Source organism: Littorina saxatilis, linkage group LG12, assembly GCF_037325665.1.
Source record: "Littorina saxatilis isolate snail1 linkage group LG12, US_GU_Lsax_2.0, whole genome shotgun sequence".
Classification (NCBI taxonomy): domain Eukaryota; kingdom Metazoa; phylum Mollusca; class Gastropoda; order Littorinimorpha; family Littorinidae; genus Littorina; species Littorina saxatilis.
In genome coordinates, this window is record NC_090256.1 from 50,663,777 (window position 1) to 50,679,564 (window position 15,788).

The window sequence follows — 15,788 nt, forward strand, 5'->3', positions numbered from 1 at the left end:
AGGGGTTATGAACAGAACATTTGCGAAAACAGGGTCTTAAAAGAAGGGAGGAAGTCTTAAATTAGGGGGTCTGACGGGCGCTGTGGCGGGTTGGTAAGACGTCGGCCTCTTAATCGGAAGGTTGAGGGTTCGAATCCCGGCCGCGGCCGCCTGGTGGGTTAAGGGCAGGCACTGGTGTTAAAAGTGATTTTTTTTGTTTCATAAGTGTTGGGTCAAAAATTGTTGCACAATTAAAGAACTCAGTCCATCTCCTGAGAAAATGAAAAAATTATTTTTTTTGGATCACCGGTTGCCTTGGTAGCAATCCAAGATGGCCACCAAACTGCCACTTTTTAAAACCCTAAGGCTTTTACAAAACCGAAAGGAATTTTGTTTTGGTGCTTGTTATTTATACATTAGCACAATACCCAACTTTTGTTAGAGGCTTTTTTTGAAATCTACAGTCATTCAAAAGATATCAGTGATAAAAATGAGTGACCTTGAATTTTATGAAAAACCGCCCCCAAAAATGGTATAACTTCTCACGAAAAAAAAAATTCAACAAAACGCTCTAACAAAATCTGCGAAATAACGCACTCGAGATGTATGCAAAGTTTCAACAACGCAAGTTTATTAGAAAAAAAGCCTTAGGCTTTTGAAGTGACAAAAAAGTAGTTTTGAGAAAATACACAAAACGTGAAGAAAATGTATTTTTTTTACACAAACGTTTATGAAACATGTAACAAAACAACACTAACAAAACAACAGGTATTGCTTAGTTCCACAAGAAAAACGGAAACAAAATTCAACAAAATTTAAAAAAAAACCAGCCAGTGTTCTGCAAGCACCAAGGAACCTGTTCCAAGGTCACAATGATCAACTCTTATCCGTTACGTGCACGCTGCGTAAAGTATGCCCATCCATAATTCCCAACTTGTTACCAGTGAAGCCTCTTATCTTGGACCTCTTTTGGACTTGCTTTGAATAATCAGGGAGTCATATGGCAGTGTCCTTTACTTTCTATACTACAATATTTGGGTTGACTTCTGTGAATTGCCTTGCAATGCCATGGGTACTTTGGAAGCTCCTCTCCAGCTTCCACCTCTGCATCTGTAGAGACAACATAAATTCAAAATTAATATGTCTATGACAAACTCAAATACTGCTATTCACATTTTCCCAACAATGACCCCCCTCCCCCCCCCCCCCACCCCCACACACACACACACATTTGAAAAAAGATATTGTAATGTGATACATGTAGCACGATATTTGGGCGCATGCACATGTCAGTGCTGATAGTCAAGCAGTGAACAAAAAGATGTTGACAAATCATGTGAATGGTGCGAAGGCAGTGCAGGTTTGGTTTACAGCTATTGCACATACATTGCATGCAGAAACCATATGGTCTGCATGGGAAGTATGACCACAAGCAATGTTCACTCACTGAGCCATGTGAATGCATGTTTGTTTGAGCCACAAGAAAACTGTGATCACAGGAGGAAGCTAGGCCTATATATAATATGCTCGAGAAAATAAATGAGGAAAGAACAGATGTTTTGCTCCAACCCTGACAAACCTTGTGACAACCAAGCTTCACAGTAGCAGCACATAACAGACTTTGCATCCTATTCAGTTTCTTTGCATCAGGGTGTTGTTACTTAGATTCTGTTCTTCAGCATATAACAGTCACACACGTACACACACACACACACACACACACACAGAGCCAGAGCCGCACACATAACCAAACAAATATATAAACTTCTACATGTTTGTCAAAAGAAGAAAAAATTACCTACCTACTACCATCTTGCTTATCAGCTGCTTGGAATCTTCCCTGCTCTGCTTGGGCTAGTATTCAACTGCACCAGATTTCCCAGGAGATGCATGGTGTTGCACCATGGCTGAACAAAGTCATTTTTGTATTGATTGTTCTTTTTCTAAGCAGTTAATTTGCTTTTTCCAGAGAAAAGATATAGGGTCTGCCTTCTCGTCGCCATAAATGGCGAACTCCGTGTTGTCCTTATTGCCGTACGCATTCCGCTCAGCAACTCTAAAATAAGTCGTGGCTCAAAACACTCATGGCAACGTGCTTCAAACGTACACCACCGATGGTGATTTCTTGCTCCGTCCCAGCTGTTGCAAGGGCAGCAGCATAGTTTCCAGCCAATTTTCATTCTGGACGAAGAAGAATGCACAAACTTGATCTTCCGATTCGTTCGTAGCAATAGCAGACGACACTATCGACTCGCACTTTCTTTTTAAACTTACGTCACGTCAGCCTCTACAACTGATCTGATTTTACTCGATAATCATCTCCTTTGCGTGTCAAGCACTGAAATCGGGGCAAAACGTGTATTTAACTGAAGTTTCCACAAAGATATCCCAGGAAAATCGCAGCTGTAGATATTTCACATCGCCTTTGGCAAGATCTGGCGGAAATGAAGAATATTGCATTCTGGGAAGGCCGAATCGAACCGAATGAGACCGAGCATAAACGAAGTTTAATATCCGCGATTCGATTGGTCAGCAGCGAAAATTGCTCATACGGAATTTCCCGGAATCTTCATCGGTTCTCTTCGGCTCATTGGAATGTCTTCTAGTTGCTGTTACTAACGGCGCGAAATCCGTAAACGGAAATTCCCGTTGTCCGCGGTATGAACTGATCGTAGCAAAGAAAAGACAACTCATTCCAGTCATGCTAACGTGACCACCGTTGACGATGTGTTTGACTCGCAGTCACCTCTCAAACATACGCATTTTTTTGCTGTTTTGTGTTTGTTCAATACACAATTGCATGCACATACATTGTTCATTTAGCCGTTTTGACCGTTTATGATTAATTCTGATCTAAAATCAGTACATCAGAGTAACCAGAAGAGATTCAAAATCCAGAATCAGAAAGAAAATGGAAATGACCAGGGAACAAAAAAATCACTTTTTTCACTGTGGTGTCTTCCCTTAAGTGTGGAGATTTTTCCGATCTCCCAGGTCAACTTATTTGCAGACCTGCTTAGTGGCTTATCCCCCTTCGTGTGTACACGCAAGCACAAGACCAAGTGCGCACGGAAAAGATCCTGTAATCCATGTCAGAGTTCGGTGGGTTATAGAAACACGAACATTACCCAGCATGCTTCCTCCGAAAGCGGCGTATGGCTGCCTTGATGGCGGGGTAAAAACGGTCATACACGTAAAATTCCACTCGTGCAAAAACACGAGTGTACGTGGGAGTTTCAGAAGAACGCAGAAGAAGAAGAAAAATTAGGGGGTCTTAAAAGGGGGGGTTCCACTGTACACGATCCTGTGAATTTTGATTTTTTTTCCCCCTTCTTTTCGAGTACAGCACAAACGCAAATAGTACTGGGATTTGGAATATGGCAAGTGTACATGAACTTAAAAAATATGTGTATTTGCATGTGAATATTATGCAATCACTTAGTACAGTCACGAAGTTCACTAAAAACGCATTATTTATTTACTCATGGACAACAATGAACAAGTCGCGTAAGGCGAAATTACTACATTTAGTCAAGCTGTGGAACTCACAGAATGAAAGTGAACGCACTGCATTTTTTCACAATGACTGTAGTCCGCCGCTTGTGCAAACAGAGTGAAACCGACGAGCCTGTTTAGCGCGGTAGTGGTTTCGCTGTGCTGCATAACACGCTTTTCTGTGCCTCTCTTCGTTTTAACTTTCTGAGCGTGTTTTTAATCCAAACATATCATATCTATATGTTTTTGGAATCAGGAACCAACAAGGAATAAGATGAAATTATTTTTAAATCGATTTCGGAAATTTAATTTTGATCATAATTTTTATATTTTTAATTTTCAGAGATTGTTTTTAATCAAAATATAACATATTTATATGTTTTTGGAATCAGGAAATGATGTAGAATAAGATGAACGTAAATTTGGATCGTTTTATATAAAAAAATTTATTACAATTTTCAGATTTTTAATGACCAAAGTCATTAATTAATTTTTAAGCCACCAAGCTGAAATGCAATACCGAAGTCCGGCCTTCGTCGAAGATTGCTTTACAAAAATTTCAATCAATTTGATTGAAAAATGAGGGTGTGACAGTGCCGCCTCAACTTTTACATAAGGCCGGATATGACGTCATCAAAGACATTTATCGAAAAAAATGAAAAAAACGTCTGGGGATATCATACCCAGGAACTCTCATGTCAAATTTCATAAAGATCGGTCCAGTAGTTTACTCTGAATCGCTCTACACACACACACACACACACAGACAGACACACATACACCACGACCCTCGTCTCGATTCCCCCCTCTATGTTAAAACATTTAGTCAAAACTTGACTAAATGTAAAAAGTAAATTTTTTTCTCTAGAATGCTTGTCCTTGTAAAGTTTACATGTAACAACAGCTAGGGTAAAGGTTTAATCATTTTGACATCGGAAAATCAGTTTCTCTCCCTAACACAGGTTCAAAGAAAATGTACCGGTAGATGTATTTCCATAACAGCATCAGCTGTATGTGACCTTGCCAAGCAAACCAAGCAGCATAGAGTTAGGCAAGAATAAAAGTAAATTCGGCCAAATATACTCCAACAAGTGCATCCTACTGTTGACTTGTTTTTAGCACATAGAAGTTGCTTTTTTTTCCTCACCAAAGAGACACATAAGGTATGAGATCATGAAAATAAGAAGAAAATAAAAATAAACACGACACCGCCCCTCCTCCCCCGGCCCTATTTTAGTTTGTTTAAAGAAATAATGCCTGCATAAATGATGTACATGGCACATCTGTAAAGAACAAGAAACCGAAACAACTGCATTAAAAAATCTACATGCAAAGTATGCATGTACTCAATACAAATCATGTACAAGCCACAGCTGTACAACAAACACCAAAAACAAACTCAAAGAAAAGATCAAACATGTACCGGGTCATAAGGCGCGACTTTTTTCCTGGAGTTTGACCCCTGCATCTTTTATAAGAAGCGCCTAATCCGTGTATGAAATACGAAAAAAATCAAAGAGACCGCCTGAGTACCAGTCAAACAACTTGTGATAATGCATGTTTCAGCTACTAGGTACTACCCTGGCCAAGTTTCCTCTCAAGACATCAAAGAGACCGCCCCATAGGTTAAACTCGGTCACTGACCCCGGTGCAGGAAGTGTTTCCTCTCTCAGATCTATGACAGGGGAACCACCTCTCATAGCAAAAACTGGGTCATTGACCCCTGGGAAAAAGGTCAGTGTCTAAACAAGGCAACCCAGCTATCACAATGGACCTGCCTTTGATCTCGCCGCACACACAGAGCACACATATTTCCACTCTGTATTCTTCCTTTGATGTGCGGCTTATTTTCATTCTTCGACCGTTTGTTACCAGTATACTTTTTTAATTTTGGTGCGCCCTATCGGCCCCCTGCGCCCAATGGGTGACTGGAATACAATTTTTTTTTAAAAGAGGGGGGTGCGCCTTATGCGCTGTAGCGCCTTGTAACCCGGAAAGTACGGTAAGCATAATCTACAAACTGGCAAGAAAAATAACAAATGCAATGATGCATTCATTTCACTGAACTGGCACAAAAAGAAAGGCACGCCGACCTCAGCGCCTCCACGGGAAAGTGGGAGTTAGGGAGGGGAAAAACGCACAATACAATGGAATCCAGAAGTCAAACAGCAAGAAAGTCAGAGCCGAACAAAACACACAATTGCACTTTTGCGTGCTGACCAGAGTAAAAATAATCTTCACACAACATGAGTAGTCAAGCAATACACACATTACCTCAACTTACAGAATCAACCCAGAGCAAAGGATGAATAGAGTACATTCACCCACTTTACCAATTCACACACTGGCTACCAACAAGCTTAAAACGATATAAAGATACAGTGGAACCCCCTTTTTCACATAATCCTCCCTCCCCCCCCCCCCCCCCCCCCCCCCCCCCCTATTTTAGACCTACTCTCTGTTTAAGACCTTGCGTTTTTATATTTTCTGTTCATAACCTCTGGAAATTGACCGTCATTTCAAGATTCCCCCCATATTAAGAGCCGATTGGCGGGGATGTAGCTCAGTCGGTAGCGCGCTGGATTTGTATCCAGTTGGCCGCTGTCAGCGTGAGTTCGAACCCACGTTCGGCGAGAGATTTATTTCTCAGTCAACTTTGTGTGCAGACTCTCCTCGGTGTCCGAACACCCCCGTGTGTACACGCAAGCACAAGACCAAGTGCGCACGAAAAAGATCCTGTAATCCATGTCAGAGTTCGGTGGGTTATAGAAACACGAAAATACCCAGCATGCTTCCTCCGAAAGCGGCGTATGGCTGCCTAAATGGCGGGGTAAAAACGGTCATACACGTAAAAGCCGTGGGACTTTCAGCCCATGAACGAACAAACAAGAGCCGATTGTCTCAGATTTGTTTAGGTTGGAAAAGGGAGGTCCCACTGTACTGTTCTTCCCCATTCACTTTAAAACCTGGATAGATTTGTGGTGGTGTACACAATCCTTCCCCTGCTCTTATCCCAGGTAAAATCTTGCATGGATTTACTGTGATTTACAAGATGATGTACAGGGGAAGGAAGGTTCATGTACTCTGAAGATAATACAAACAGGTTCAGCCAAGCATTGAGAATGCTGGCTTTTTCACCTGTCATCAAAACATGAATTATTTCTCACAACTGATCTCTCCAATGGAATCATTTCTCAAAACTGATCCCCAAAATGAAAAAGAGTGAGCTAAATATGCACCTCGTCTCACCTCTGCCTTTCTTCATTTCCAAGAAAGGGCTTGACACTTGTGAGAATGGTCAACCAAAAAAAAACCAACAACAAAATGAAACAAACAGATCCACTAAGCAACGCTGTTTTTACACTGTGATCGCATATGATCACAGTTCCAGTCAAATAGTGCAGCTAAGTTTCAAATAATGTCTAAAACATATCCACAGAGCAAACCTGTGCCAGGAACTATGTTATGTGACATATCAAAACGACACACTAAAGCTATGTTTCCCGATAGAAATGCCATGACGGCGCAACAGGTCAGAGGGATTTTAGCAGGTTAAAAACGGCGGGCAGATCTCGTCTTTGTTGGCATGACTTGTGAGAATAAATCGGTGAAAACTAATGCAGGCATGCATCTTTAAGGTCGATACTTGCTTTGGCAAGAAAATTTAAAAGAAAAGTATGAGAAACAACACTTTTTTTTTTGTACACGAAAATCCTCTAAATGCAGCAAGAGCTCAGTGCACTTCACAACCATATAGGCAGAGTTGTTGCTGGATGATGAGCAGTTCAGAGTGTGACCAAAAAACAGCTTACATAGGTTAAAATGTACAAATGATTGAGGGGGGAAGGCTTGACAAATTCAGGAGGAACTAAGACCATGCCCACTTTTGATGCGAATACATGTACTGCAGGATTTTTTTTGGCGCTACATGGAGCGTTGAAAATATCGCTGCCATCCTGCTGCATCTTACACTTGGAAACGTGCATTGTTTTTTTTACTGTTGCTATCTGTTTTTCTGCAACTTCATGTACCTTCACGCCACCATCGCCTCGCTATTTGGAAACACAGCGCATCAAAAAAGTAGACCCTATACATGTACACACAAATCTCACAGGTCACAGTATAATCTAACCAAGAACAAAATGGTCCATACCAAAACAGGTGAGTAGCTTGTTTTTACACCCCCCCCCCCCCCCCCTCAAACAAGAATGCTGCAATATGCTATATACATTTCAACATACCAATTTTATTTCCAAAATATGTATGAATTTGCATGTTTTAATTCCAATTTTGTGAAGGAAACATAATTTTGATAGACAATTGTTCCATGTGTGCTGTGTTGGTTCTTGTGAAATGATGGTGGTTACTCCTTCGGCAGATCTTTAATGTAGAGTTTCAGGTATTTCATCACGCCAAACATACGCACTCTTGGCTTTCCTGTAACAGGAAAAAACATTTCTCCAAAAACATTTCTCAAGTCAATAAATTGTGTATGCACACACACACACTTAGATACATACACAGAAAAACCACACATACCCACTAAGGCAGAGACAGATGTATATGCCTGGCCACACTGACAGACACAGACGCCCACATGGCATTTTGGGGGCAAATCACTTTTCACATCTGTTCCATGATTAAGCATGAGTGCTGATGGTTAAAGTTATTCACAGACCTGCCAATCTTTGTGAAACCTCAAGCGTAGAAATGTACTTGTTTTTATTTTTTTTTCAATTTTTCAGTGTATCAAATGGTGTTTTAGTGTAGCAGTCTCAAAATGTATTTGCACATGCACATTTCGCGCAAGAATATACTTTTTTTTGTTTAAACCATAACGGCCAATAGAGAGTGTCTGCAGTGCCACTTTACAGTGTGGACAATGTTTTATGACACAAATTCTAATCGCTACAAGCAGTGAGAATCAGAAATGAGTACCAGGACTCACAAGAAAGGGCATATTTGTGATTACATGTATTTGTTTGAGTGTAGCTATTCTAAGCGTAGCATTTTGTCTTAAAACGTAGAGCATGCTACACTGAAAGTGTATCAGTTGGCAGCTCTGTGCTCATAACTTGAACTGCCAACACAAGCAGCAGCATAAAAGAACAAGAAAAGCAAATGCTTGCAGATGACTCGCCTTCGTTACCCCCGCCCCTCCCTGAACCTGAACCTGGGGGGGGGGGGGGGGAAGGTAACCCAAACTAGGGTCATGTTGACAGATTATCAAACCTTTGAAGACGCCCTTCCTTTTAAGACCCCAAATCCCCGATAAGACATTTTGAAGATCCTGTTTTCTAAGATATTCTGTTCATAATCTCTGTAAGTTTACTCCCATTATAAGACCTGATTCTCTCAGGGTTTTGTAGGTCTTAAAAGGAGGATTCTACTTGGGGGTGAAAATCTTCCCCAGCAAACATTTTCATGCTGCGACTCTGAAATTAGATGGAAACACACCACGTTTTGGTCATGTCTGCTGATTATCAACACCTACAATTGTGTGAAATTTGGAGGTTTTTGCTCCCAAAATAGCAGAAAATATCAACGTAAAGAGTTTACGAACATGACCCCCCCTTTGATGGGGGGGGGGGGGGGGGGAGGTAACCCAAACTAGGGTCATGTTGACAGATTATCAAACCTTTGAAGTGTTAAAAGTTTCAAAAACACCTGAATAACGTCAATGTTAAGTTTATATGAATCGAACATGACCCCCTTTGACCCCAAAACTTGACGAGGGTCAATCACACTTAATTCAAGTCGGGAGATTATCAAACCCTAGAAGTGTGCAAGGTTTCAAAGCTCTAGCTTCAAAATCCGAGATAACCTCAACGTTAAGTTTTTATGAAACGAACATGACCCCGCTGTGATCCGAAAATTTGAGGAGGGTTAACCAAACTAGGGTCACTTCGTGAAATCATCAAACCCTAAAAGTGTGCAAAGTTTCAGAGGTCTAGCTTCAAAAACATCCGAGATAACCTCAACCTTAAGTTTTTTGTCCACAGACAGACGGCCGGCCGGACATACGGCCGGACACATTATCACATATGAATCATAATACTCACCAATTACTCAGGTGAGTCAAAATTAAGAAAAACGAAGAAAAAGCGTACCAAATATTGACAGCATCTGTTCATCACAAATCATGAACTGTCTGTTCTTGGGATCCTGAAATAAACAACAGATGACACTCAGTTGAATCAGAGTAAAGATTAAACAGGTATGACTCTTGTGGTTACTGCTAGAAATCTAAACATAACATATGTTGCCTGCTTTTATTTAACAATTGCTGTTGTTAGTATTGAGCTTATTGGCTATTTTTGTAGTCTATCATTCACTCATATATAAGGTTTACCACACTCGGACAAATACCAATGGCTATTATTAACAGCTATTGTGTTTTCAGCATATCAATAGGGTCCGATATTTAGACGAGACAAGTATAATGCTGACTCGTCGAAGACGAGTCAGCATTATACTTGTTCGAGTCTAAATATCGGACCCTATTGCTACGCTGAAAATACAATAGCGATTATATAGCTGTTCTGACCTTGATTTGTTGTTCCAAACTTACAAAATGACAGTTTTTGCGTCGATGCGTTGATCTTTGGTTTTGATAGCAGACGCAGTTTCTTATGCGCATTAGTTTTGCGCAGGCGCCACACTGACTTTGGAAAAAAACTCGATTTGACAACACAGCTGTTAAACAGCTTTTTATTAGTTCATTCGTATATAACAACAAGTCGCGTAAGGCGAAAATACAACATTTAGTCAAGTAGCTGTCGAACTCACAGAATGAAACTGAACGCAATGCAACGCAGCAATACTCGTAGCATCGTCAGTCCACCGCTCATGGCAAAGGCAGTGACATTGACAAGAAGAGCGGGGTAGTAGTTGCGCTGAGAAGGATAGCACGCTTTTCTGTACCTCTCTTCGTTTTAACTTTCTGAGCGTGTTTTTAATCCAAACATATCATATCTATATGTTTTTGGAATCAGGAACCGACAAGGAATAAGATGAAAGTGTTTTTAAATTGATTTCGAAAATTTAATTTTGATCATAATTTTTATATTTTTAATTTTCAGAGCTTGTTTTTAATCCAAATATAACATATTTATATGTTTTTGGAATCAGAACATGATAAAGAATAAGATGAACGTAAATTTGGTTCGTTTTAGAAATGTTTTTGTTTTTTTACAATTTTCAGATTTTTAATGACCAAAGTCATTAATTAATTTTTAAGCCACCAAGCTGAAATGCAATACCGAAGTCCGCGCTTCGTCGGAGATTACTTGACCAAAATTTCAACCAATTTGGTTGAAAAATGAGAGCGTGACAGTGCCGCCTCAACTTTCACGAAAAGCCGGATGTGACGTCATCAAAGACATTTATCAAAAAAATGAAAAAAACGTCTGAGGATATCATACCCAGGAACTCTCATGTCAAATTTCATAAAGATCGGTCCAGTAGTTTAGTCTGAATCGCTCTACACACACACACAGACAGACAGACAGACAGACAGACAGACACACACACACACATACACCACGACCCTCGTCTCGATTCCCCCCTCTACGTTAAAACATTTAGTCAAAACTTGACTAAATGTAAAAAGAAGTTTGAGTTTTTTTTAATTTTGAACAAGACTACTTATGAAGAAGACCAAAACACAACATCAACGGAAAACTAGAAACAACTGAAGAACTAGGATGCAACAAGGGGAGGAGAAGAGAACAGCTAATCCGTACAACGCGAGCAGACGGCAGCGAAGTTTTCAGTTTGGGTTTGTTTGTTTGTTTGTTCGTTCATGGGCTAAAACTCCCACGGCTTTTACGTGTATGACCGTTTTTACCCAGCCATTTAGGCAACCATACGCCGCTTTCGGAGGAAGCATGCTGGGTATTTTCGTGTTTCTATAACCCACCGAACTCTGACATGGATTACAGGATCTTTTTCGTGCGCACTTGGTCTTGTGCTTGCGTGTAGACACAGGGGTGTTTGGACACCGAGGAGAGTCTGCACACAAAGTTGACTCTGAGAAATAAATCTCTCGCCGAACGTGGGGACGAACTCACGCTGACAGCGGCCAACTGGATACAAATCCAGCGCGCTACCGACTGAGCTACATCCCCGCCCTTTTCAGTTTGGGTGAATGGCATTTATACTCGTCATGTCATGAAGCGAATTTTTCAACCTCAGTTATAAACGACTACATGAATGTTAGTGCCATGGGTTGTACATCAATACTTCAGAGGGGAAGTGGGGTATTTAGTGTGGAGTTACTAGATAAGAAAAGCCGAATGTGAAAGTTTGTGTCAGTCGGCAACTGAGCTCACACAGGCACACAAAAACGGCTGTACCGTTTTACTCCCCTGTTTGTACTACATCTTTCGACTTTGGGCATTTTGTGGTGTTTAGGGACAGAAAATAATTGGTTTAGTCCTGTTTCATCTGGAAGTTAGCAGAAAAGGGTATGCTATCGACATTTGTAAAGCTGAAAACCATTCCCGAGAAGAATTTCAAGTTGTCAGTGTATGCTGTTGTCGATTGAAACATCGTGTGGTACAGATGGGTAAACCGGAACCATGCGTCTTTGTTATTGCCAATATGCTTTTGGATATTGGCAAAAATGGCCGACTTCCGTAGCATTATGCTTTGATGATCAGAAAAGGGATGTGTGAGACCATCCAATCAAAATTCCCCCACGTGTCCATCAGAATAGCTATATACTATAATTATGGCAAAATACATTTGCGTTCTTTTTCTTCTTTTCACCGCTTGGTTTTTGTTTTATTTTTCAACAGTTATTTAATTAAAGTTTTGTTGACCCATTTTCTTCAAAATAGCCAAATAATTAAATGAAAGAAAAGAAAATGAGAAAAAATAAATATAATTCAACAACAAACTATGTTTATAGAACAGCCAATTGTGTAAACGTGCAAATTTGTCCTACTTACCAAGAGTTCTCTCTCTTTCACAATTTCCCATATCCTTTTTACAATCATGGGCCTAGGCATCTGTCAAAATGAAAGATATTCAGAAACAATCCAAATTTATATTTCAGGCATAAAAAACACACACACACAAACACACCCCTTTCACATTACAATATGCAATTATTATTTGTTCTAAAATCACAGCAATTCCCTTTTACTTCTTTGCTATAACTTCCCTAGTGTGTGTCTGTCCATGTCAATGAAAACATGCACAGTAGCACTAGCAGGTATAAACTTTCATATACATTCAAAAAGAAGAACATGTGAAATCAACTGACACTGCTACCAGAAAAAAAGACAGTTTCAGACAGGGAAAAAAAATCCCCTTCATCGCCAAGAAAGTTTCTTCATGAACCTTACCTTGTCTGTGTCCAGAAGACCATCCAGTGGAGGTAATATAAGACACGGTCTGGAATACACTGAATTTCCTGCCACACAACAGTAACATAAAGAAACACATTGAAATTTCTGCCATGAAAAGTAATCCATGTATGAAGGGACAGACTCAGTTTCCTTGCACCAATACACAACATGCATGTAGCAAACTGAAATGTGTTGACATTCGTGAGATAATAATCGTTCAAATCACACGTGTGTATATCATGTAAATGAGGTCATGTCAAGCAAGTCTGGCAGGGACCTGTTTTTCCACTACTTATGATGCCAAAGTCACCGAGACAAACGTCATTATAGAAACAAAAATTGCGCTCGCTAATTACCCTCGATGAATCTTTAGAACTAACACGTCACGCCACACTTTCAGAGTGACGTTTCTTTGCTTTGACGTAATAGATTGCACGAGGCTTTAGAAGAGATCGAGGTTCCAAAACAAGCGTCTTCCATTAATCTGCCTCGACTGCAGGACATTTTCAGTAAAATACACGTAAGTACAGTATGTAGGATAAACAGAATACTACATGGCTTGCTGTGTCGTACCAGATTTACACTCGTTGCTTTTTCAAATAGTGAACAGCTCGCTTTCGCTCGCAGTTCAATATTTAAAAAAACAACTCGTGTAAATCTGGTACGACACAGCAAGCCATGTAGTATCCTCTATTTATATTCATACAGCACATGTAACAAGATGGAATAACATGTATGCTGCAGTTCCTGATACAAACACATGAGACAGTAATTTTGAAGAACACGGTGATCCACAGACACAAACATACTTATGGTACAGTGGAACCCCCCTATTAAGACCACCCCCCCCCCTCCCAATTTAAGACCTTGATGCTTCAGATCTTCTGTTCATAACTTCTGCAAATGTACACCAATATTAAGACTCCCTCCTTTTTAAGACCCAATTTTCTCAGATGTTGGAGGTCTTATAAGGGGGGTTCCACTGTTGCACATCTCAATGTGGCCGAGTGGTAACGCACTTGCGCTCGGAAGAGAGTTCGACCCTGGGTCAGGGCGTTAGCAATTTTCTCCCCCCTTTCCTAACCTAGGTGGTGGGTTCAAGTGCTAGTCTTTCAGATGAGACGAAAAACCGAGGTCCCTTCGTGTACACTACATTGGGGTGTGCACGTTAAAGATCCCACGATTGACAAAAGGGTCTTTCCTGGCAAAATTGTATAGGCATAGATAAAAAAAATGTCCACCAAAATACCCTTGTGACTTGGAATACTAGGCCGTGAAAAGTAGGATATGCGCCGAAATGGCTGCGATCTGCTGGTCGATGTGAATGCGTGGTGTATTGTGTAAAAAATTCCATCTCGCACGGCATAAATAGATCCCTGCGCCTTGAGTCAGAGTCTGGAGATACGCGCGCGATATAAGACTTCATATAACAAATAACAAATAACCACAAACATACATCATGTACTAGGCCAAGTGAGTAAAAAGTCTTATGATAACCAATAGCTGCAACAAAAACAAAGGCCTGTTCTTGCCATTGGACAGCAATGTTAGAATCTGAGTAATTCTACAGAGCAGGAGTTTAGTTGGTCTTATTGTCAGCATGTTAATTTTACCTTTAGCGCCTTCTTTTCTGGGCTTCTTCTGCTTTCTCACAACCGGTTGCTGCAAAATACAAACCACAAATAAATTATGCAGACAAGCTGAGTATTTTATCTTTCTCTGTTTCTTCTTACAAGAGACAAACAAAAGTATACAAACATACTTTAACTGAATAGAAATTACTCTACTTGAAGAATCGCAAAAGAAAGGGGGTGGGATGGGTTGGGTAGGCACAGTTTGAAGGATAACTCAATGATTTGCTGTGTACATATTCTGTGAGAGTGTGCTCATCAACTGAGACCTCAGGTCAATGACCCATACTTGCCAGCGAAGACCAGCTGCCCGCGTCTCCTTTGATGCCTGAGAGGAAACTCTTCCTGTCCCAGTTTACAGAAACTAACCTTCTTTACCAGGGTGAATGACGAAGTTTTACCTATGAGGCCGCATGTGTGTGTGTGTGTGTGTGTGCGTATGTGATATGTCTGCCTGTATGTGCGGTGGTGTATGCACATACATCATGTTAATCTATATGCACATCAAATGGGAACCAAAATGGGATAACGTTAGACCGATCTGCCCAACAGTTGCCTCTCCTGTGAAAAAAATCATACCTCCCAAACTCCCAATAAAGACCCCTCCTTTTTACGACCGATTTTCCTGGACATTTTCAAGGTCGTTAGTGGGAGGTTTTACTCTACTAGTAGGTCTGCACGAATGTTGACCTGGGAGGTTGGAGGCTACAGTGTACAAAGTCAATCACCTGTACCACTACGTCAGTGTGACACTTAATCTTGCCTCCCCCACAGAATAATGCTGTCTTATATGGATATATGCAATTCCCATGCGATTTAACTGTACAAGGCTAGCTCTCATCAGCTCAAGACATGCCGAGAGATGGCACGAAAGGGGAAAATGCAAGCAGATCATTGGTGTGGCCATTGAGTGATCTGCAAATGGATTATCTAGAGGTGATATTGGGCGCTGTGGGAGGCATTGGGGAAATACTTACTGCCTTGCATCGTCTGCTGGGCCGTGAACCTTCATCGTCTTGCAGCTGTTTGGCCAGTTCTTCATCATCCACCTGCCAAACACACAGCACACGCTTACTGAACAGCAACAAACCATCTTTCACAAACATTCCATACAACTGACTGCTCTCACATAAAGGCTGATATCAAAATACCATCTTTCACAGACATTCTATTCTATGCAACTGACTGCTGTCACACAAAGGCTGATATCAACATACCATCTTTCACAAACACTCTATGCTATACAACTGACTGCTGTCACACAAAGGGTGATATCAACACACCACCTTTCACAGACACTCTATTCTACTCTAAAAAATGTTTATGA

The 15,788-nt window shown here is 40.7% G+C and overlaps 1 protein-coding gene and 1 long non-coding RNA gene across 2 annotated transcripts in view; both read right to left on the bottom strand.

Annotated features, from left to right (window-relative positions):
- Nucleotides 1-537: 537 nt before the first annotated feature.
- On the bottom strand, nt 538-5,884 carry LOC138982168 (uncharacterized). The gene is made up of 2 exons (XR_011460797.1): nt 1,782-5,884; nt 538-1,089 (listed from the first exon to the last, which is right to left on the bottom strand). It is a non-coding gene; the product is annotated as an uncharacterized lncRNA (long non-coding RNA).
- A 1,816-nt stretch (nt 5,885-7,700) lies between these two features.
- LOC138982169 (uncharacterized) overlaps nt 7,701-15,788 on the bottom strand; it is a 12,963-nt gene continuing 4,875 nt past the window's right edge. Inside the window, exons 5-10 of the mRNA XM_070355396.1 lie at nt 15,439-15,510; nt 14,444-14,492; nt 12,828-12,895; nt 12,429-12,488; nt 9,585-9,639; nt 7,701-7,911 (exon numbers count right to left, since the gene is read on the bottom strand). Of these exons, the coding sequence (XP_070211497.1) occupies nt 7,838-7,911; nt 9,585-9,639; nt 12,429-12,488; nt 12,828-12,895; nt 14,444-14,492; nt 15,439-15,510 (378 nt within the window). The 3' untranslated portion in view covers nt 7,701-7,837. The remainder of the gene's footprint in view (nt 7,912-9,584; nt 9,640-12,428; nt 12,489-12,827; nt 12,896-14,443; nt 14,493-15,438; nt 15,511-15,788) is intronic.